Source organism: Mustela nigripes, chromosome X (assembly GCF_022355385.1).
Source record: "Mustela nigripes isolate SB6536 chromosome X, MUSNIG.SB6536, whole genome shotgun sequence".
NCBI classification, from domain to species: Eukaryota; Metazoa; Chordata; class Mammalia; order Carnivora; family Mustelidae; genus Mustela; species Mustela nigripes.
Genome location: NC_081575.1, coordinates 33,424,405 through 33,449,797, shown reverse-complemented (window position 1 = coordinate 33,449,797; position 25,393 = coordinate 33,424,405). Strand labels below are relative to the sequence as shown.

Sequence of the window (25,393 nt, the reverse complement as noted above, 5' to 3'; positions counted from 1 at the left end):
GGGTGCCTAGGCGGCTTAGCCAGTTAAGTGCCTGCTTTCAGCCCAGGTCATGATCCTGGGGTCCTACTTCTCCCTCTCCTGCTTCCCCTGCTTGTGCTCTCACTCTCTCTCTGTCAAATAAATAAATAAAAGCTTTAAAAATGTTAAAAAGAGGGGCGCCTGGGTGGCTCAGTGGGTTAAGCCGCTGCCTTAGGCTCAGGTCATGATCCCAGGGTCCTGGGATCGAGCCCCACATCGGGCTCTCTGCTCAGCAGGGAGCCTGCTTCCTCCTCTCTCTCTCTCTGCCTGCCTCTCTGCCTACTTGTGATCTCTGTCTGTCAAATAAATAAATAAAATCTTAAAAAAAAAAAAATGTTAAAAAGAAAAATCAAAGACAAAAAGAAAAATATTGAAGAGGACTGAACAGAACCTCAACAACTCGTGGGAGACTTTAAGTAGCCTAATATAAATATAATTGGGGTTCCAGAAGAATAGGTCAGGTGACAAAAAGGATCTTTGAAGAAATAAGGGCCCCAAATTTACAAATTTCATGAAAACAATAAACCCACAAATTTCAGAAGCTCAAAGAACTCCAAGCAAAAGAAAAATGAAAAAAACTACATCAAGATACCTCATAATCAAATTACTTAAAAACAAATGATAAAAAAAAAAATTGTAAGCAGCAGCTAGAGAAAAAAGACACATTAGATTCTATGAAACAAACATTGACAATAGAATTTTCATAAGAAACAATCTAATCCAGAGGACAGAGGAGAAAATTCTTTAAGGTACTAAAAGAAAACAAAAATGTCAACCTAGAATTTTGTATCAGCAAAGATAGCTTTCAAAAATGAAGGAAAAAAAAAAAAAGAAGGCAAAACCAAGACTTTCTCATACAGAAGCTGAAAGGATTCAACAAGAGTGGACCAGTAATAAAAGTAGTCTTAAAGTTTCTCTTTCAGGTAGAAAGAAAACTATACATGGAAATACAGAGCTACTAGAGATAGTTAAGGGAGGAAAGATAAAAGACATTTAAATCTCGTTAAAGAAATAATTGACTCGTTAAAGCAAAATAATAACAATGTATTATGGGGTTTATAACATATATAAGTAAAATATATAGTAACACCATCACAGAGGCCAAAAAGGAAGAAACAGAAGTATACTGTTGTAAAGCTATGCAACGTATGAAATGGCATAATAGCACTTGAATGTAGACTGTGATAAGTTAAACACTATTCTTTTTTGGGGGGGGGAGTCAGAAAGAGAGAGAGAGAGAGAGAGCGCAAGTGCACACAAGCAGGGGGAGCAGCAGGCAGAGGGAGAAGACTCGATCCCAGGACACTGGGATCATGACCTGAGCCAAAGGAAGATGCTTAAATGACTGAGCCACCCAGGCATCCCAGTTAAACACTATACCTTAAACCCTAAAATAATCACTAATGTACAATAACAAAAAATTATAGCTAATAAGGCCATGAAGGAGATAAATGAGAATTTTAAAATAAAATTGAAAAGAGGAAAGATGGCTATAACAACAAAAGCACAAAAGATGGTAGATTTAAATCCATTAATATCAATAATTCCATTAAATATAAACAACATGAACATTGTCATTAAAAGATTCTCAATTAAATGCAAAAGGAAGGTGCTACCATATGCTAAATACAAGAAATCAACTTTCTCCACAAAAACACAGGTAGGTTAAAAATAAAAGGATGGAGAAATATAGATCTATCATGTTAACACTAATCAAAAGAAAGCTGAGATGACTATACAATATCAGAAAAGTAGACTTCAAAGAAAACTATCAGAAATATAAAAAATGTCATTTCAAAATGACAAAGGTATAAGTTCATTAAGAGGACACTACAGTTCTAAATATTTATGTATTTAATACAGAGGATACGACTATATGAAGGGAAAATGACAGAACATCAAAGCCAAATCCCCAATTAGTCCTGAAGTTTTCAATAGTCTTCTCTCAATAACTGATAAAACTGACACTGTAGTGTGCCAAGGAAGTGGTGTGGTGGTGAAGACAAACAGTAAACAAAGTAGTATATATTCAGAATGCCAGATGGAAAAAATGTATAAATTTGGAATGTCAGAGGGTATTACGTTCTTGGACAAAAATAAAACAGGGTATCGAAAAAGGACAAAGAAGTGGGGAGGCATCCTCTTTTATTTAAGTTGTCCAGGGAACTCCTTGCTAATGAAGTGAAATTTGAGCAGAAACCTGAAGCCAAGGGAATAAGCCATAAGGCTATCTAGGGGGAAATCATTTCAGGCAGAGGCAAAAGCCTTGAGGAAGCAGGAAATGCCTGGTGTATGGAGATGCAACAAGGAGGCCAGTATAGCTAGAGAGGAACTAACCAACCAGGAAGATCCAGGCAAGAAAGAAGACAGGAGGGAGCCAAATAATGTAGAGGTTTCTAAGTCCTTAAAGGACTCTAGTTTTTATCCCGAACGAGACGGGAAGTCATTAGAGAATTATGAAGAGTGACATGATCTGACTTATATTTCAAAAGATAAAAATCTGATGCTTTTTTGAAAAGCAGACTACAGGAAAGCAAGGGCCTGAAACCTGTTAGGAGGCTATTTTAATAACTGAAGTTAAGAGATGGCTAGAGCCAAAATAAGTCAGTCAGAGAAGGACAAATATCATGTGATTTCACTCGTATGTGGAATTTAATATATAAAACAGATGAACACAGGGGAAGGGAAGAAAAAGTAAAATAGGAGGAAAACAGATAGGGAGGCAAACCATAAGAAACTGTTAACTACAGAGACCTCAAACTGAGGGTGCTGGAGGGGAGGTGGGTGGGGGATGGGCTAGTAGGGTGATGGGCATTAAGGAGGGCACTTGTGATGAGCACTAGGCATTGTATGTAAGTGATGAACCCATAAATTCTACTCCTGAAACCAATTTTACACTAAATGTTAAGTAACTTGAATTTAAACAAAAACACAGAAGGGAAAAAAAAAGTAAAACTAATATAAATAAATAATAAAAATTAAATTTAAAAAATTTTTAGAAGACATGGTGAGGGTTAGGGTGGAAGGTGTGGAGGTGGTAAGATGTGATTAGATTTGGGGTATATTTTGAAGGCAGAGTCAAATAATAGCAAATCCCTTATTTACTAATGGATTAGATATGGCATGTGAAAGAAAGTGACATATTATGGTTGACTCAGGTTTTTGAGCTGAGCAACTATAAGGATGAGTTGACATTTTTTGAAAAGGGAATAAATAAAGGAAAAACAAATTCAAGAGGTGCAAGGAGAAATTAAGAGTGTGGATTTGAAAGTTTCGTACGCCTCCTGGGGCTAATAACACATTACATGTTAATAAAAAAAAAGTTAAATAAAAAGTTTCATATGCTTATTATACATCCAAGTGGGAGTGTTGAGTAGGCAACAGGTTATACAACTCTGTGGTGTATGTATATACACATACACACATGCATGTGCAAATTATTTATGCACACAGAAAAAGGCTCTGAAGGGGAAAACACCAAAATACTATGACCTGTCATCTCTGGAGAGTGGGAAAATAGGTGATATTTATTTATTTGTGTTTGCCAAGTTTTGTAATTTTGCAACCATAAAGCCACATTAATTCTTTTTTTAAAGAGGTTTTATTTATTTATTTGACATAGAGACCACAAGTAGGCAGAGAGTGAGAGGGGGAAACAGGCTCCCCACTGAGCAGAGACCCCCCCACACCCAATGCAGGGCTTGATCCCAGGACCCTGAGATCATGTCCCAAGACAAAGGCAGAGGCTTAACCCACTGAGCTACCCAGTCACACCAAAGCTACATTAATTCTTATCAGAAAACTTTTTTTTAATTTTGTTTTTAAAGAAAAAGTTGAGTGATGGTTTTGAAAATGAGAAATGTAGAACTAATAGTTATATGAAAGAGAGGTCAGGATTAGGTATCACACTTTTGAGATTTGGGCAATTGGGTCCTTCTCAAGAGAATATTAGGAATCTGGGGAGGGAAATTAAGATGGGAATGAAAAGAAGTGAGGAGCAAAGTAATCACACAAACTTTAAGGAGAGCAAACATATAAGATAACAGAATCAGTACTCAAAAAGGGAGGGAGTGGGTTAAATCCAATTAATGAAATTTGAGTAGAGGAACATTTCTAGACTTGAGTATAAAAAGTCATCTTTATGTTTGAACTGAATTCTGAAAGCCTAAGTGAAAAAAAGGGCAATTCCAGTAGAGAAACCAGGATATAGAACAGATGTGAAATCATGATAGATAAGGAGAAAAATTACTGTTCTAACAGCAAAACGTGCCAGTGGAAGAGTGCATGATAAGGTTTAAGGTAAGCAGAAACTCACTTCAATCTTACAGGTTCACTTAGGCATTTTCAGCTTTATCCTGAAAGTGATAACCAGTAGAAGATAATAAATGACAGTCACAGACGGTTTTGGAACCAACACTTACATCGATGCAGAAGACAAACTTAAACGTAAGCAAAAGTGAAGAATGGAGATATGTCTGGGGACTGTTGTGGTAATCCAGGAGGAAAAGGATGGAGCCTAAACCAACATGGCAGTGCTAGGAATGAAGAAGTTGGAAGAGATGGAAGTAATGTTAAGACGCTATAATTTTCAGGGCACCCAGGTGGCTTAGTCGGTTAAGCTTCTGCCTTCAGCTCAGGTCATGATCTAAGGCTCCTGGGATGGAGCCTCGCATCTGGGCTCTCTGCTCAGCAGGAAGTCTTCTTCTCCCTCTCGCCCTCCCTCTGTGTATGTTCTCTCAAATAAATAAAATCTTCAAAAAATTTTAAAAAACAATAAAAAATAGAAAAGAAGCTATAATTCTCTGTGATTGACTGAATTGGGAGGGATGCACGAGAAGTTTCCGATAATTTCAAAGTTGCTGACTTTGGTGACTGAGTAATGGTACATTCACACTCAGGCAAACTATACAGAAGAAATAAATTTGGGAAAAAATAAGTTCAGTTTAGACTATGAGGTATCCAGGAAAAGATATCAGTGGGATGTGTGAATCTCAAGAAAGCAAAATGTTCCTGTTACCATATGTTAAGACTTGAGGTTCTGCAACCAGACAACCTGGGCTTGAATCTTTACTGTGGCACTTACTAGCTGTGTGACCTTGAGCAAATTATGGTAATTTCTGAGCCTTGGTTATCTCCCTTACAAAATGAGGTAAGAAGAGTAAAAACTTCATAGAGTTATTATGAGGATTAAATGAGATAAGACATCTAACCCACTCAAAACAGTTTGCATACAAGTATTCAAGAAATGTTACTTCTCTCTGTGTATACTTCTATACTAACCCTACACCCAGCCTTGGACGTTTACCCTCCTACAGGAATGACCCAGGAATTTAACCTAATACAAACTTTCAAACTGCCAACAAAATAAATAGAAACTTTCAAGGTCTTCTGGTTCTCTGGAATTCACATATATTAACTTGGATCCTGAATTCATAAGGAAGAATTTAGTAAAACCCAATTGAAACGAAATAAAAAAGTGAACAATAACAGAGAACAAATACAACGACGAAGAAACACATTAATCCCAGCAGTAATGAGTTAGTAAATAAATGCTTCTATCATTACAACGAAATACAGGTATGAGTAGAAAAAGATATCAAATCAGCATTTTTTGTTTATATCAAAAGTACATTGAACTGGTGGCTAGGACACAGTTTGTCATTAAATTATCTAGTTAGTTATATTAAATCTGTATCATCTACTCAATTAAAGCCCACATATAGGGGTTTTAATATCACTATTAGAGAATCAAGTCTCATTAAAAACTACTAAATATAAGGACTAAGATATTTTTATACCTCTTTTCGCATTCCATAGTTTGTTTTGGCTTGTTTCTTGGGACAGAAGTTGAATGATTAAGAATCCTAGAAGTAAATCAATACATTAATTCCAAAATACATTAAGGAGAAAAGCATTTACACATGATATAAAAGATCTGCATAATAAACTGCATCTGGTCCATGAAGATCTCCGCTAGAAAACAATGTTTATATATTATTTAGAGCTAATGTCCATGGCTATTATGAAGGAATGAAGCTCACCAACTCCTCCACACATCTTCTTTTATAAACCTTTTCTCGAGGCCTGGATATCTTCTAACCATACTATTGCCCTCTGTCCATCTAACTTTTGGCTGACACAGAAAATAAAGAGATGCAGATTGTTCAGGTGCCATGATGACTGATTTCATTTTCCCAACACAGCAAATGACATGAGTTATGTTGATGGAACAGATGACCATTTTGCCAAAAGCCAAATAACAAGCCTTCATTCTAAATGTAAAGCCATGTTAAAGTTCAATTCCTTAAAAAGTTTATCAAACTTTTAATACCCAAATGAAATGCTATTTGTAGAAAACAAAAAGAAAAAGAATGATAAACCATCATGAGAGAACTCTTGTCCATATTTTTATAGAATTCTAAGTATTAATCTGAAAGTCAAAAGTTGAATTAATAACTTTCTTTCACATAACTCATTAAAATATTTAAGAGTTCTTAATATTAACTCTAGATTTAAATATAACTTCTCAATTTTAAAGTTTAGTCTTATAAGAAAAAAATGTCTTTTATTCAAAAAACTTTAGATGTCAACTATCAAAACACGGAGGAGAAAACAATTTAAAATTAAAACTACATATTTACTACTAAAAGATATTTTAAGCTCAAGTTCGTAATTTCAGAAAGATGGTTAACCTAAAGAAACCAATTTCCATTAGCCCGGTTTCCTCACTAGCTTGGATGGATTAAAGCCTCCCTAGGAAGAAATCACAGTGAGGAGCCAAGGGCAAGTATCACAGGCAAAGCAGTGTAGCTTTGTACCAACAATTTTGAGATTGACAACACCTTTATTCTTCTTACTATGGACATATACTAAAATTGCACGTAATCCTGAAATGCAAAAGAACTAAGGTAAAAATATATATATATCTAGGACTGTTAGGAAGAAATACATCCTTGAAGAGTGATTTTTAAAAAGGAGATGTAACAGTAAGAACTGTCCTGAGGGGTGAATGTCAGAATTATTGACAGGGGGAGGTGAGGGATCAAACTATAATGCCCTCAGTATGGTAAATTTCAAATTCTCCTCAAGCAACACTTATTAGCATTGTGATTACTGATGTGTATAAATCATATTGGAGAAGAAAAACAAAATTGGGATCCATTTACCTATAAAATGTATTTTATACACTTGAGAATTCCCCTATGTAAACATTTGTTTGTACATGGGTATTTAATGTTTTATTCGTGATACTCAAAGTCAAAATAAACACCTACATTATCTAAATATCTATTCTAGATTATTAGCACATTTCCCTAACCCCATTACTAGTACTGTATTTTAAGTAAATGACTATAAAATTCAGCTGCACCAACCTGGCCCCTTAATACTTAAGGCTTCCATAAACTCTAGATACCTTGATGCATGTCCTGCGTTTCTGGTCCTCTGGAAGAATTTTTCACTGAATGATGCTCTATAACACAAAGGCCTCCATCTGTATTCACATTTCCCGTACATCAACCAAATCAAAAGATGGGAGAAATAAGATGTTTTGGGAGAGGACAGGGAAGTCATTAGTAAAGCAAGCAGAAAAGAAAGAATGGACAGATTTTAAGGGTTGAGAGAACGACCTAATTAGTTATAACAACCTAGAGGTTAACATGATGCCCCTCAAACTGAAACATTCATATATATGGTAAGAAAAAAAAAATCACATGAAATAGGGTATGTATATAATTTCTATCATTCTAAACCAGAATAATAAACTTCTCAAAATGTGATTTTCCTTTCCATGATCCTTAATTATACTTCAATATAACTTTTCAGAATTACTTTTTTATTTGGCCATATTACAGAGTACTAAGAAGCACATCTTTCCACAATAAGTGAAAACTCTCAGGACACACTTAACAGCAAATAAAATCCTTATTAAAAAGAAAGACATAATAGAAAATACTATACAAGTTAGCAGGAATGAAAATGCAATAAGAACCAGTCAACTGAAGTTATTCATTGCAAAAGCCCATATATATTGTAATCCTCTCTTTATGATGATAACCACGCAAATTTTAAGAAGCCAGATAAACATCAACTTTTTCAGCCACATAAGAATATCTGTATAAGAAAATGAATGGGGTGCCTGGGTGGCTCAGTCGTTAAGCAGCTGCCTTCAGCTCAGGTCATGATCCCAGGGTCCTGGGATAGAGGCCCACATCGGGCTCCCTGCTCAGCAGGAAGCCTGCTTCTCCCTCTCCTGCTCCCCCTGCTTGTGTTCCCTCTCTCGCTGTATATCTCTGTCAAATAAATACATAAAATCTTAAAATAAAAGAAAGAAAGAAAGAAAATGAACAGGGGGCACCTGGGTGGCTCAGTCAGTTAAGTGTCCAACTCTTGATTTCAGCTCAGGTCTTGATCCCAGGGCCATGAGATAAAGCCCCAAGATGGGCTCCATGCTCAGTGCAGAGCCTGCTTGATACTCTCTCCCTCCCTCTCCCTCTGCCCCTGCCCCCAAAATAAATAAATTCTTAAAAAAAAAAAAAGAAGAAGGGGTGCGTGGGTGGCTCAGTGGGTTAAAGCCTCTGCCTTCAGCTCAAGACACGATCCCATCGGGCTTTCTGCTCAGCAGGAAGCCTGCTTCCTCCTCTCTCCTCTCTCTCTGCCTACTTGTGATCTGTCTGTCAAATAAATAAAATCTTAAAAAAAAAAAAAAGAACAGTAGCTATTTCTCTAATAATTAGATAAGAGTATTGGTGGACATTTGAAAAATTAGCTAAATAATTTAGAATAAAACAGCTAAGATAATTTTTTAAGATGATAGTTTTTTTTTTAATTTCCCAAATTACAGTGAATATTAAAAACTTGCAGAATGGCTATTTTTAATATAGGGAGCTTCACTGATTCAGAGGGACTTCAATATACCCAAATACAAGTAGAAATAATCCAGTACTTTAACAAGGGGGTAAAGATTAGCTTCTAAATACTCAACAATAAACTGTCAAAACAAAGTAGCTTAATCTATGCATCTCAGACAAAGAGGAAGCAGTCTTCTAAAAACTGGCCTTCAGATTTTGAACACTTGTGAGTTATCTACTTGATAGCTTATTTCATCTCCTTTCCCACCCTTTTTCACTATTATTCTGTGCAATACCCTCTTGTTATTTTCCTTGGGTAGTTTTATCCTCAAAGTACTAGTACAAATTTGCTTAAAGAATAAAAGACACCTTTAAGAATAGTATGAACTAAACAACTGGCAAAGTTGCTTTAAGAAAATGATCACTGATTTCATTCTTTTTTTTTTTTAAGATTTTATTTGTTTATTTGACTGAGATCACAAGTAGGCAGAAAGGCAGGCAGGGGGAGGGGGAAGGAGGCTCCCCACTGAGCAGAGGGCCCGTTGTGGGGCTCGCTCCCAGGACCCTGGGATCATGACCTGAGCCAAAGGCAGAGGCTTAACCCACTGAGCCACCCAGGTGCCGCAATCACTGATCTCATTCTAAGCAGTTTTTAAATTGCCTTTAATTTGGGAGTACATGCATGGCTTCTTTCAGCTGATAGCTAACACTACATTTACCTTCAACTAGTAGCTAGCTAAAGAATAGTTAAGTAGCAGAGAGTCAGAGGAGGAGTTCTAGGTGGTACTTTCTGATATGCGAGGGTAATTTTACTCCACATAAATCATTTTAAATCAAGACAATAAACAAAAATATTATAATGACTTTAAAACCTTAAGTGAAATGTTATAACTCCTGATTTAGAATTTAATCCTATTTTGTTTTAAGATTTTATTGATTTATTACTTAGAAAAAAACACATATAAACAGGGCGGGGCAAAGGGAAAGGAAAAAGAATTTCAAGCAGACTCCACTCTGAGCATGGAGGCTGATGCAGGGCTTGATCTCACGACCCTGAGATCACGACCTGAGCCAAAATCAAGAGGTGTGCACTTAGCCGACTGAGCCACACAAGCATCCCTGACTTGCAATTTTAAATAGCATTTCAAATTTTTCATTAATAAAATTGGAATCAAAAGCACAATACGGTGTGAAAGAGAAAATCTATAACCAGAAAAGGTACAATTAACATCAAATCCTCTAAGGGATGGATATATCTTTATAGAAGATTACTTTTGATTTTTTTGGACTCACTCAAATCAAGTACTGTAATAGCAAACAAAAATTTTAATTATCTGCATCTAAGAGATGTGAGCAACACCAACATATTTTAGAAGAAGAGAAGAGATTATTTAGTGGAGTAAATCAGCATACAAAACTTCTGAGATCAGTTTAAGTTCAGCCATTAACAGAAGAGAACTGGCCAAGGATCTAATTTAAATTGTCTATAAATTACAGATTTTTTAAAAGTAAAATGTGCTCCTTACATTATGACCAGATCTCATAAATATTTTAAGGCCTTCCAAAATAAGATATAATTATTACATTAATGTCTCCGCATCAAAAGATCTATATCTATGTGTGCTAACGTCTGAAATGGCTGATGAAGAGAAACAGCAGATATAGAGAAATTACTTTTGCATACATCTAAAAAAGTAACAAGTTATTCAGAATGAACATAACTAAATTAATGGTTCCTATTAGCTTTAAATTTGTTAATCTCATCTTCAAGCAATCAATTAACTAATAACAGTATTACTGAGTACCTACCATGTACAAGGCACAGTGCTAGGTATTATTTTTTACAGATTACAAAACTATCACAAAAATAAAACCTACAAAACATCATTTGATATTGTTTCTAAACCAAAAAGAATAATTCAAGTTATTGAAAGACAAGAAAAATAGTAGAAAACTGAAAAATATAGAAACGATATATACGACATTGTTAAAATCTAAAATTATGCCCTCCAATACTATTTTTAACATAATCAGAGAAATAAATATTGCTGTGGGTTCTTTTAAAGTCAGATATTTATCATAATGATAAATACAATCATTTCAACTATTGGGTAGAAGAGACAGAAACTTAACTATTTTTTAAGTCACATAGAGCAGGTGGTGGCTTGCTTCATAAACCTCTTAAACCATGGGGACAACCAATACTTTGATTATACTGGAGGGAGAAAAGCATACATAACCTCACAAGTAGCCAATATAAAAAAAGGCCCATTAGAAACGAATGATAGGAAAGGTTCAGAAAATGAATTTCAGAGAAAAGGGTGACAGAAAGTTATGGTAGAAGAAAAACATGAACTGGAAATGAGGATACTTTAGATATCGAAGGAATAAAGAGGAGTGATATTTTCTAGTATGGATTTAATTCTATAAATGTAGTAGTTGCACAAAAAAGGATAATCAGTCATTATTAAAAAATATAGTGGCCCTTAAAAGCAGACATTTGCAATTTGATAAGTTTCAATAGTAATTATTTTTCAAAGCATATCTAAAAGCAAATGCCAGTGTACTTAAATTTTTAACATTCCAAAACATGGTCATGTGACCCACGAACATTTATTGTTTTGGTTAAGAGAAGTAAAGTACTTATTAGCTACCCATAATAAATTTAACAAAATTATTCTTTTAATTTTCTCAAAACAAAAAAACACTCAAATCTCCTTTATTATTTCAAAACTATAAATATAGTACTCTTAGTACATCAAGATGGCATAATAGCAGACCTTCAGCAGCACATAGAACTTCTGTATTAAAAATGGACTTGCACTGATTCTATAGTCATTCATACATCTTCCTTATTGCCAATGGCATGTAAGGAAAGCCTAGCCAGAGGGAAAAATCGTTATTGATCAAGGAACACACCAAAGTGAACCTGTGACCTCCAAATCATCATGCTGATTTAATCAACCATTATAAAGTTCCATTCAATTTTAAGGAGTTTATACATATCCCAGGTAATCTGGAATCTGATAAAAAGTGCACTACATACACATGACATGTACTTAGGGGGTAACACTTATAATGTATCTGTTATTGTGAGCTAAAATGATTATCAACAAATAAATCAGTTATTATTTAGCACACAAAAATAAAAGAGATACCTACACAATAATTAAATAAAATGACTGTGAATATAAAGTATATGTCAATTGTGTATGTTAACTTTACACTTCTCTCCTAATTTTTTAGTAGTTAGTCCCTTGACATAGATCTTAAGATGGTCCTATTGTTTACTGGAAACTTCATTTGATAATCTTTGAATAATCACTTAATGATTACAAAGTCTGCCTATTTAAATCTCATTACTGAAAAAATACCTGTTCTTCTGCTCTTGCTGCAATAACTGAGCGGCTATTTTCCTCAAATCAGTTACTTCCTTCAAATCATCATCCTCTTCCTCTGCAAGTAACTGTTCTTTCCCAAGTCTGAAAGGTGACACAAACATGGTTATCCAAAATCTAAGGCCGATGATATTTTATGCCAGCTTCCAGAAACAGAAATCACTTTTTCATTTCTAATATCATGTAAAAAGCTAAAATTCTAATGTCCTTGTATTTAAAACATTAAAATAAGGAATAAGAAATATTTAAGGAATATGAAAACATACCTATCTTCTATTCAATAGGAAATGTACCATACTGGTGATATTAATATAATTAATGGCTAACAAAGTAAACTGCATTACCATTTTGTAATTTCTTATAATTTAACAATGCATACTCCCCAATCTTGAGAGTAATAAGAACTTCAAAGCTCTAATACGCCTGTCTTTATAAATATCAAGTGCTATGAAAATTTTACTAAACCACCCTACTTTTATCAGTTTATTCATCATAATGTTAAAATTCTCCATGTAAAATGTTTGAGTAGAAGAAATGAAAAATAGGTACAAGACTGGCAAATCTGCAGGAAAATGCTCATTAAAATACATAATTTTTAATCATTCATAAAGAACAAAGGAATTTTTAAGTAAGTTGTTCTCCAAACTCTAGTAATTTTATCCCAAAAGTATTTCACTTAAAACAAAGTATCAAATCCTAAGACTTTGTATCTTGACCATATCTTATATGCCACTGTGACACTCAAGTTAATACAACTGTCTTCATGAGATAAGATGAGAAAGTAATAGAAAAATGAAATATAAAGAGTACAAGACAAAGCAATGTACCACCTTATGGGGTACCAGAGATGACTAATTCATAACTGATTAAAAAGTTACCAGTGAGGTCACTTGGAGGAAGCACAATGTAGAGAAAAGAGAAAAGCTTAGGGATCAGAGAGAGTTACATTCATACCCTAGGTTCTAGTGGACACTATCTAAGTAGTTCTAGGCAAGAAACTTTAGAGGCTCCAAACTTCCCCCTTCCTTATCTGTAAAAATAGAAACAGTATCAACCCTATAGGATTTAGGAAAGATTAAATAAGAAACATGAAGGGCATCCGGCTAGCTCAGTTGGAAGAGCATATGACTCTTGATTGTGGGGTCATGAGGTCGAGCCCCATGTTGGGTAGAGAAATTAAATAAATAGAACTTAAAAAAAAAAAATCTTAGGGGCTCCTGGCTAGCTCATTTGGAAAAGCATGCTACTCTTGATCTCAGGGTCATGAGTTCCAGCCCCATGTTGGGTGTACAGACTGCTAAAAAAAATTTTTAAACAGTAAAAAAAAATTTTTAATAAAAATAAATAAGAAACATAGGAAATCACATAGCACAGATCCTGGTACATGGCAGGTATTCAACAAATGATCCTTCTTTCCTTCCTACAGCTACGAAGCAACTTTAAGGAGTGACTAAATATAGCAAGTCATATTCTAGCATTTCATAAGATAAATGATACATAAAAGATCCAAAGTGGAATGGTTTTAATAAAATACAGGGATAAATACCCATAAAATTACTATAACCAGCCTGATGAAATGGAAAGTGTATTAGACCAAGAGTTAGAAGACCTGAGTGCCAGACACTTGAAACTGCAGGTCTGTTTCCTCATTGACTAAAAAATGCAAAAAAAAAAAAAAAAAAAAAAATCACCTATTTTAAAGAGTTGCTAAAGAGCTCAAATGAAGCAATGTATGTGAAAATACAGTCCTCCTCGGTAATAGTAATAGGAGAATTACACTTCTGGGAGGCAGGGGAAATGTATATAACACACTCAGCTTAATTATTTATTATAATTTACAGTTTAATCGAGGAATGCAGACAAATGAAATAGTTATAAATTAACTACTTCAGGTAAATGAAAATTAACAGGTAAATGAACCAAAAATTAATTTTTTTCAAAGTACTCTGAAGTAGGAATACCTAACAAATATTTCATGTATAAGTAACATTTCAATTTGAGAATTCCTATATGCTTACCTTTTTTCATCTCCCAATTCTTCATTTTTCTGAGATTTCTCAGGACCTTTTTCTTTCCCCTTATATAAAAGAAAGTTATAATTTTAAATCTATGTGGTATACTTTCACGAGATCAAGGAAAGTATGCTATTAGTATTTATTTGTTCAAAGTTTTCTTTACCTTAAGGAAAGAGACATATGATCCAATATGTGCATCTCCTTGTTCAGGAACTGCTATATCTTCTGTGTTGGGGTCAATAAAATCATACACCTCTTGGTCTAATTACAGATTAATATTTGTTAGAAAATATAAGTAAACAGTGTGCTTTCATACTGTATTATTTAGAATAACAGTCTATTTTTTCAATAAAAGAACTGGCTGAAGATTCTAAAATTTTTCAAAATGCTTTTTTAATAAGAGCAATATACATGAAATAAAATTAGCAGGTACCATATGAATTACCTTTCTGAGAATCAGGTTTACTTCCTATTGAGTGACTGTCATTTCTTGATGTCTGCTCTCTATTGGATTCTGAGACTTGAGAGTGAAGGCTTATTGTGTCATCATCTGATGGCTGAAAGGCATAAGCACAAAGTACAAATGGGGCATTTTAAACATAGAAGAGGATTAAGTTCTCTTAATTCCACATAACAGAATATCTGCTTTATATCTCCAGTTCTCAAACCAAAAAATATTATGGTAAGATTTACTGCTCTGTACATGTTCTTTTTTCATCTGAAGTCATAAAATTTAATAATGATATTTTTTAAGCAAATTAAATCAAGTATGTACAAGTGTCTACATATTTCAAAACTCTAACAAATTTTTAAAATAAAATAGATCAGCAATAGAAAAGACTCACTTCCGTTGTAGATAATCGTTTCTCTCCATTATCACTTCCAATTCCAGAGTCAGGGCCATGATTTTTATTTGGATAAAAGTCTTCCATACTATGGAAATAGAAATTCTAAGGGCAGTTAGGGTTTTCTTCTTAAATAAATACAGACTTGACCTAAAATTTCCCTAGGTAATATAAAATATACTCTCTTGATGTCTAAGATCCTTAAGGGAAAATATCAGAAATCTTCCTATAAAATATTTCACTTCTATACCTCATGTAGTATTTTCCCTGCATGTGCTCTGTTGTAAAGTGTCAATTGTTGGGGCATATGGGTGTCTCAGTCAGTTAAGTGTCTGACTCTTGGTTTTAGCTCAGGTCAGGATCTCAGGCTTGAGGGATCCAGCCCTGCATCAGGTTCCACGCTCAGCGGGGAGTCTGCTTGAGATTCCTTCCCCCTCCCTCTCCCTCCACCTCTGCTCCTTCCCCCATCCAGCATGCACATGCCCTCTCTCTCTCTCCAAAATAAATAAATAAATAAATAAAATCTGTAAAGTGTCAACTGTTAACAATGCCTATTACTTCTCCTGAGAGAATCAGAAAAGCAGAGCATCCTGCTAGAAAATAACCTTAATGAAAGAGCTTTCTATTTTTCTGTTTTTACACATTTCACCATAGAACATTGAAATATTTTTTAACTACAATTCATAGTTTCTTCATTAGCTCTAAAAATAAGCTTTAACTTTATAAATAACGCCTATCTGAAAATTAAGAGAAAAATACAAAAAAAAGAGAGAGAGAAAAGAATGTCAGCAAAGAACTGAATAAGCAATTGTTTTGGTATGAGGATAGATCTATCCTTGCAAATTTCTGAATTACACAACAGTATGCCACCCAGGCTGCAAAGTATTTTTCACTTTACTTTGCAATTTACATACATGGAAACTTGCATACACTCTATACAGACCATTTTTTATGTGCCAGGAATTAGGCTAAGTGCTTTAAAGGTGATACCTCATATATGCCTGGTTTAAATTCTAGTGCATTAGTGTTTTCTTTTTGCAGGTGAGGAAACAGGCCAGGACAGATTGAACAAGTGACCCGCAAATTACGAATGGCAGTTTAAATTTGATCCCAAGAATCTAACACTAAAGTCCCTGATCTTAATCACTATGCTATATTTCTTCCCCAAATACTGATATGCACACATTCCAGGAGTGTATCGATAAACTCAGGTAAGCAACTACCAAGTAAGTGTAGGCACTATGCTGAATGCTTGAAATGAAATGAGATGAATTAAAAAATGTTTGACCTCAAAGGGTTCTCAGCCCAGAGAGGAAGTATGTATATATATTTTGAAGACTAAGATAAAGGCAAATATAAAGTACTATGAGAAAAGAGAATCAATTCTTGTTAAGTTTAGGAAAGGCCTCACCCAAGAATGTGGCATTTGAGCTTAGTCTTGAAGGATAAAGAGAGGCATTACTTGCTAGCATTTATTGAGTGTCCACACTGTATTAGCTAATGTGCCAGGTACACATCATATCTTATTTATAATCCTTACACTCTACAATTTATGCATTATTTCTTTTTACAAGTGAGGATAATGAAGCTTAACTTTATGGGGGGAAATGGAGAAGCAGGCTTCGTGCTGATCAGGGAGCCCAATGCAGGGCTCATCCCAGGACTCTGGGATCATGACCTGAGACAAAGGCAGATGCTCAACCGACTGAGCCACCTAGGTGCCCTGAAAAAATGTAACATTTACTGAATATCATTTCTTGAACTAGTTGCCACACACACATTTAATTCTCACAACAAGCTTATGAAGTGGGTATTGTTAACACTTTAAATAAACAGGCTCAGAAAGATTAAATAATTTACACAGTCTACAGTGGATTTAAGAGGTTAAACCATGATTAGAAGCAAAATCCATCTGACGCCACTGCACAATAATATATCCATGTACTATACTAAAATATATGTGTATTTTTAATAGTTGACAATGATAGTAATAAGCTATTTGTTGAGGAATTGTTTTGGTAAGGCATTGTGTTATGTACTCTATAGACATTATTTAATTTAATCCATATGATTATTTTCCCTTTTACATATAAGAAAACTAAGGACTAAAGACATTATGACACAAGGACATAAAGTTACTAAGAGCTGGAGAAGGACTTCATGGGCGTTTATGTCTAACTCCAAAAGTTGATATGCTTAACTACTATAATGCTTATCTATGTAGAATAAGAAATTTACAAAATAGTCAAGGTATGGAAGGCTCTATTAATGTGCACTATTCTATATAGTAGCCACTAGCCAACATATATAGTTGCTGAGCACTTGAAATGTGGCTAGTCTAAATTGAAATGCGCTATAAACAAAAAATACACATTAGATTTAGATGATGTAATAGAAAGAAAAAGAACATGAAGTACCTTACTAACATTTTATAAGAAATATAAGTTGTAATGATATTTTGGACATACTGGATTAAATAACATTACTTTTTTAAGACTCTTATTTATTTATTTGTCAGAGAGAGAGCACAAGCAGGGGGAGCAGCAGGCAAAGAGAGAAGGAGAAGCAGGCTCCCAACTAAGCACAGAGCACGATGTGGGATGTGGGACTCAATCCCAGGACCTTGGAATCATGAAATGAGCTGAAGGCAAATGCTTAACTGACTGAGCCACCCAGGCATCCCTAAATAACATACTATTCAAATTAATTTCATCTGCTTCATTTTTACTTTTTTCAATGGATTATAAGAAAATGCAAAACTACATATGTAGCTTATATTACATTTCTATTGGATATCATTGCTAGAGACCATCTCCAAAATATGTCTCAGTCCTGTCCACTCCTTTTCATCACTACTACAGTCACCCTGTTTAAGACCCCTTGATCTCTTGGAAGTACTTCAAAACTCAACTAGACCCTGTGCTTCTGCTTTTGCTTATTTCCAATCTATTCTCCTTACAAGAGCCAAAATACCTCCTTTTAAAAACATAAATCGGATCATTCCCCTGCCTATAACTGTCCACCGACTTACTGTTGTACTACAAGTAAAATTCAAACTCCTTACCACAGTTCCAGAGCACCCACGTGACTTGAGCCCTGACTATTTCTCCAAAATCAACTTGTATATCCGTACCCTTCAGCCATTCTGCTCCAATCACACTGGCCTTTCAGTTTCTTTAACACACGAAGTTTCTTCCTAACTTAAGGCCTTAGCACATGTCATTCTTTTGCCTGAAATGCTCTTCTCCTTCATCTTTACACAGCTAGCTTTTCTCCTTTCAGGTCTTGACTTAAAACCTCACCTTCCCAAAGCGACATTCCCTGACCACCCTCCTGAAACATGTTCCTTTCCTTCACAGTACTTGACACAATTTGAAATTTAAGTGTGTATGACTATTTGATTTATTTGCTTTGCTGACTGATTCCTCCACTATACTGTGGACTCCATTGAGGGCCAACACCAAGGTGTATATCATTTAACAAAACACACCCTGAACCTACCAGTAAGCAATTGTCTGATACTGGTGTTTTTTTTTCCCCAACTGTTATTTGTAAAATAAATAAATGACTAGTACAATGAATGCCATTACTGAAGTAAATTCATCTTTAAATAAATAGAAAGCAAACTAATAGATTAGACTACGAATAAAGTTTAGTTTCTGTAGAATTATTTAACCTATTACCATTCATAATATTAAACAAATTAATCTTTAGGAATTAAATATAATGTTTAGATATTTAATTCTACATAGGCAACAGAAACATTCAAGAAAATGTCCTATTCAGGAAATCAAGAACAGTACTTAAAATATTGTCATTCCAATTAGTCTAAATTTTGGCACAAATAAAATGACAAGTCTTTAAACATTTTAGGGAAGAGTACATTCTTCCTTTCTGTAGTCTCACCCCATTCCAAATTATTTTCCATACTAATGGACGAAATTATGTTTCCATGAAATCTTTCAGAACAACCTACATCCCCAAAAGATAATTAAAAACAGATAATCAAATCTACCACTTCAAAATCTCAGGAGGAAATTTTCATATCATATCAATGATAAATCACCTTTGATCTAGACATAAAGAATAAAGAATATGAAGAAGAAAGGTACCCCAAAATGTCTTGCTCTTCCACTAACTACAGTTCAAAGTCAAATTCTGCTAGTTATTACAATACTGTTTGGTACAATAAAGTGATAATAGTAGTAAATTAACAGTTGTCGAGTCCTGAGAAATTAGTGTTTCTGTACTATAATGTCAAACATTTATATTTTACTACTAATATATTAGTATTAATTAATATTTTGAGAAAATACAAAATTTATTCTAGTATCACAGAGGTTCATTCTATGATGGTGAGATTTCACATCAGTCAATTATTGATTTTAACACTGGGCCAATGAACCTAAATATATTCGGTGCACTCAGGTTAATAAATATCTTTTACATACAGAGAAGACACTGAACATGAAAAGAGATTGTAAGAATTTTACATTACCTGTCTGTGAGAGGCTGGGAGGGCATTCTTTTACTTAATGATGGAAGATCCAGAGAATCTGGTTTCTTATCCATTCTGCAACATGCTTGGATATTTAAGTATTTAAATATGTGAACTTTACCCTTTAAACATATCTGTCAAATAATTGAGAAAGTAGATTTAACTATATAGGTACAAATATAAGTTTTACCTATCAACTTATTTATATATTTTAATAACCTGAAATTATGCTGAGACATCACAATCATAATAGACACTTCACATATTTGAATAATTTCTACAGCTGACACTTAATGAAAACATTTGACAATGATACCAACTAAAATTCTTTCACTGTTTCTATTCTTACCAGAAAAAAATAAGCTAATTTTTCTGTGTATCACTAATGTTTTCTTGTTAGAAGTACAATATACAAACCACCAAATAATATAAAATCTATAACTCATAAAAGTATCTTTTATAAGAAAAAAGTGAGAAAAAATATATTCATTGCACTGATAAGAACAAGAAAAAAAAAATAACCCATGTAATTCCTTAAAGTAGTCTTATCAGGGGGACCTGGGTGGTTCAGTCAGTTGAGCAACTGCCTTCAGCTGGTGCTGTGACCCCAGGGTCCTGGATCATCGGGTCATGGATAGGGCCTAGAGCCGGGGATCCTTGGCATCTTTGGCATCCTCAGGCTCCCTGTTCAGTGGGGAGTCTGCTTCTCCATCTCCCTCTGCCCCTTTCCCTGCCCGTGCTCTCTCTCAAGTAAATGAAAAAAAAAAAAAAAATCTTAAAAAAAAATAGTAATCTTTCAGAACCACTAAATTGTTTGGTCTAAACATTGGAAGGTGGGGCACCTGGGTGGCTCAGCTGTTAAGCATCTGCCTTTGGCTCTGGTCATGATACTAGGGACCTAGGATCAAGCCCCACATCAGACTCCCCACTCAGGAAGCCTGCTTCTCCCTCTCTCACTCCCCATGCTTATGCTCCCTCTCTAACTCTCCCTCTGTCAAATAAATAAAATCTTAAAAAAAAAAAAAGAAAAGAAAACTATAATCAAAAATGTTTAGTTTTATGGGCCTACATAACCTACAAATATATGCAAAAATAATCAACAAAGAAAACAGTAAGAGGGGCGCTTGGGTGGCTCAGTCATTAGATGTCTGCCTTCGGCTTCCATAATGATCCCAGGGTCCTGGGATGGAGTCCCACATTGGGCTCCCTGCTCAGCGGGAGGCCTGCTTCTCCTTCTCCCACTCCCCCTGCTTGTGTTCCCTCTCTCATTACATCTCTCTGTCAAATAAAAAAAATTAAAAAAAAAAAAAAAGAAAAGGAAACAGTAAGAAACAAAACAGTCTTAAGAAAAGTAAATTTAAAGGTAATTATCATTCCTGGTATAAAGGAAGAATGTTTCTTAGATAATTGTAATAGATACCAAATCTGACCTGACCACTGAAAAATTTCATTTAAAAGGAAAAACTTCTAAGCTATTAGAATATAAATATATTACGAATTAAAATATATCCCATTATCTGTATATACCAAAAAATAATCATCACTCATTGTCATGGTGAATTCTTTTCTTTTGTAAATTTTTTAAAAATTTATTTGAGAAAGAGAGAGAGAGTGTGCGCGCAAAAGCAGGGGGAGGGGGAGAGGGACAAGCAGACTCCTAACTGAGCAGGGAACCCTATGCCTGGCTCAATCCCAAGACCCTGAGATATGACCTGAGCTGAAGTCACATTCTTAACCGACTGAGCCACTCAGGTGCCCCCTTTCATAAATTTCTTATTGTAGTTATTCATGTACACAGTTTTAAAATCAAAGAGAATTCTAAAACTGGTAACAAAAAATTAATCCACCCCTTTTAATCTCCAAGACCTAGTCCCCACATGTCGACTTTTAGTTGGTTTCCTGATACTTACCTTTATACGTACCAGTAACATGGTTCTACTGTTTAATTTAGTTATGGATCTTATTTATTGAGGTCTAAGGAAAATGAAGACTTGGATTTCTTACATTACCACTACCACCATTAATCACGTATCATCAACACCATACCATCATCCCATCTTCAATCCCTATCAACCTGCTTCCTCCTTCAGAAGCATAGCATAGTTGTTAGAGCGTGGACTTGAATCAGACTGCCTTGGTTTGAAACCAGCCGTACCACATGCTAGCTACGTGGCACTAAATAAGTCCCTTAACTTTGATGCCTGTTTCCTCATATATAAAATGAGGAATGGGGCGCCTGGGTGGCTCAGTGGGTTAAGCCTCTGCCTTTGGCTCAGGTCATGATCTCAGGGTCCTGGGATCAAGACTCGCAACGGGCTCACTGCTCAGCGGAGAGCCTGCTTCCTCCTCTCTCTCTCTCTCTGTCTCTCTGCCTGCCTCTCTGCCTACTTGTGATCTCTGTCAAATAAATAAATAAAATATTTTTTAAAAAATTTAAAAATGAGGAATAATGATATTACCTTTTATAGGGTTACTGTAAGAATTAAATTAATACATGTAAAGCATTTCAATGGCGCCTGAAACACAGTAAGCACTAGATGTATCTTTGCTATTATTTTAACTATGTCGCAGTTTCTCATTAAATCAAAATGTAGTATTTACCGTATTATGACCAATAAAATAATCTGCTGAGGCAAGAAGCAGTAGTGCTTTGGCTGCTGAACCAAGGGAGAGAATCTGAGAGACTCTACCTGACTATTCTACTACCAAATAAACCCAGGCCTCTGCTAAGGCAAGTGAGGGCTAGTTACGTCACTGCAGAGCTAAGGGCAACAATCTGAGGATGTAAATCTTAGACTTGTCGTGTCCAATATGGTAGCCACTAGTCATGTGAACCTACTTAATTTTATTTTATTTTTAAAAGATTTTATTTATTTATTTGACAGAGAGAGATCACAAGTAGGCAGAGAGGCAGGCAGAGTGAGAGGGGGAAACAGGATCCCTGCTGAGCAGAGAGCCCCATGCAGGGCTCGATCCTAGGACCCTGAGATCATGACCTGAACGGAAGGCAGAGGCTTAACCCATTGAGCGACTCAGGCACCCCAAAGCTACTTAATTTTAAATTAATCAAAATAAGATTACATTTAAATTTTGGTTCCTTAGTCGCATAAGCCATATTTCAAGTACTCAAAAGCCACATGTGGCAAGAACCAATGGTATCAGACTGCACAAATTATAGAACATTCCTATAATTCAGGAAGTTCTGCTGGATAGCACTGCCTTAGACATTCTACAGACCTTCATATTTTCAGTCTTTCTTCTTTCTATTCAGTTATATGTTTTCCTCCAACATGCAAGCCATTCCCAGGTTAACAAGTGAATCAACCTTCCTCTTCTTGCCTTCTCCCATAGCGGATCCAAGCTTCAGTTTTCCCTGTCCTGCTCAGCCAGCTACTACCAGCACCCCAGCCAGCCTTTATTTGAATTAGAGAAAGCAACTCCTTTGGAATGAGTGGAATGTACCTTTGTAGAAAGAAAAAGGCAACCCTTCTTCTGGATGCAAACCCTGACTGAGGGAACATAGCTTGGAAGTAGAGAAGGGGTTGGCATTTCACTGTCATGTGCTTCCTTGGCCAGATTCTCTTGTGGGAGTGTAAGACCCTAATTTCTGCTATTTCATCTGTCTTCCATTTTCCAAAATTCTGTTGCCATCTCTCCCCTGCAGCCCTCTTCTCTCTCATTCCTTGGCCTTATGGGTTTGTAGTTTAGTATATTCTTCTACTATCATTTTAGTAGACTTCACGTGGACTTAATCCTCCAACTCAAAGGCTCAATTAATACTTTTCCACTCATATCTTCTTTCTGTTAGGATTCCATCTATGAGTGCTAAGTATGTGTTATAATCAATTGTACAACAAATGTCAAGTAAACATATACCTGAGTTGGGCAGAGGTAGAGAGACTACACAGTCTGTTTTTAAAAGAACACTGACAGAATTATGGATCTGGGTTTTCTTTCTCTTTTTTTTAAAACTTTTTTTTAAAAGATTTTATTTATTTATTTGACAGAGATTACAAGTAGGCAGAGAGGCTGGCAGAGAGAGAGGAGGAAGCAGGCTCCCTGCTGAGCAGAGAGCCCAATGCAGGGCTTGATCCCAGAGGCTTTAAATCACTGAACCACCCAGGCGCCCCGGATCTGGGTTTTCAAAACCCTCTTCTCTAGAAGCTAAGCTAAAACTCCTACCAAAGTGCAAGAGTCACTTATCAGAAAAGCTCCCTTAGATAATAAGGCCTCAACAATAAACTGACTTCTAATTCTGATGCTTTTTGATTTATCAATTTGATGCATAATTATGAATAAAAAGAGAAGAAACAATATTTTTTTTCTTACAAACCTGCGCTGGTGGTACTTGCAATGGATTGTTATCCAAAATCATTACTTGTAAATGATGCAGCTTCCTGTAACAAACTGGGATTTCGGTCACTTTATTACAAGAGAAATCCAGCTTGACTAAGGGAAGATCTCCTAATTCTGTTCAGAAATGAAAGATAATTAAATTAAATTTGACACAGTTACTCTCTTATTCATTTCAGTAAAAATAATGAGCATCTTACCATCTGGCAACATATGAAGATTATTTCTTCTTATATTTAGCTCTCTAAGTGAATGTAATTTCCCCATTTGTTGGGGAAGGACCTGAATCTCATTGCAGCTGATATCCTAAGGAAAATAAAAAAATAAAATTATAACAAACTAACTGAGAAATACCTATTTCCATTTTAAAAGTAAAGCACATGGCTAATGGAGCTAGCAAAAGTTACCTGAAATGTTGTTTCTCTAAAAATGGATTATCTGGCAGATTTCTATTTATATTACATCATGAAGTCAATTTAGCACAGTTATCAAATTTTTCTGTGCAGTACTGTGAAATTATAACTGAGTACTACATAATTCAGCCTTTTGAAAATCTCAACTAAAGACCACTCTTGCCAATCAAAACTAGAACTATAAGGATCATCCAAGTGCTCTTCATTCAGAGGTAAAATCAAAAACGACTATCAATCACTGAGATAATCTGTCAATTATAGTAGTTTTGAGTTACTCTGTTAGGCAAAAGCTGAGAGACTCAAGGACTTACAGACATGAGCTTGAGAACCAAAAATGATGGTCAGAATCAATTTAAACCTCTTTCTCTAAAGGATTCAAAACATGAGGGGTTACAAGCTCAAAATTCTTTGGCCCACATCATAACCCAAAGACTTTCTAGGAGATCTGAATCGGAAGTGTCTCAAGGTTAAATTAAAATGCAAATCCTGATTTAAAGATAAAGGATACCACTTTTCCATATTAAAAGACAGCTTAACTGTGCTCTCCTCTTCCTCCTCTATAAGCAAAATCTGCAAAAAGATCTCACACAGCAGTCACTCCAGACACACTGCAAATGAAATTCACATGCTACTGAACTGCCCCCAAATTCCAACTTTCACTGGAAATGATATTAGCTTGGAGAGAGAAAAGTGGCACATATATTCAGTTCTATCAAAAATAAAAAAGGCAGGAGGGTAAATTCAGAAGAATATTAAAGCCGTGTAAGGAAAAACCCAATAGAGCTAAGAGGATTAGAAAAAATATATCCTACATACTTCTTTCAAACTATATCTAAGGCATCTTCATTCAATGACAAACATTTATCCAATACCAACTATTTGCTAGGCCCAATTGTAGGTGCTAGGGACACAATTTGAAGTAAAGCCAACAAAAATTCCTGCCCTCATAGCTCTTTATGGAGCTTATTACATTCTAGCAAGGAGAGTAGATTATATAATATGAC

The 25,393-nt window shown here is 35.2% G+C and overlaps 1 protein-coding gene across 1 annotated transcript in view; it reads right to left on the bottom strand.

The window, feature by feature from the left end:
* Positions 1-24,277, bottom strand: part of LRCH2 (leucine rich repeats and calponin homology domain containing 2) — a 69,585-nt gene extending 45,308 nt beyond the window's left edge. The window contains exons 1-10 of the mRNA XM_059386254.1: positions 24,177-24,277; positions 23,957-24,093; positions 19,624-19,757; positions 15,126-15,213; positions 14,726-14,837; positions 14,444-14,541; positions 14,284-14,342; positions 12,242-12,349; positions 7,433-7,510; positions 5,817-5,882 (exon numbers count right to left, since the gene is read on the bottom strand). Coding sequence (XP_059242237.1) covers positions 5,817-5,882; positions 7,433-7,510; positions 12,242-12,349; positions 14,284-14,342; positions 14,444-14,541; positions 14,726-14,837; positions 15,126-15,213; positions 19,624-19,757; positions 23,957-24,093; positions 24,177-24,243 — 947 coding nt within the window. The 5' untranslated portion in view covers positions 24,244-24,277. The remainder of the gene's footprint in view (positions 1-5,816; positions 5,883-7,432; positions 7,511-12,241; positions 12,350-14,283; positions 14,343-14,443; positions 14,542-14,725; positions 14,838-15,125; positions 15,214-19,623; positions 19,758-23,956; positions 24,094-24,176) is intronic.
* Between the last annotated feature and the right edge of the window lie 1,116 nt (positions 24,278-25,393).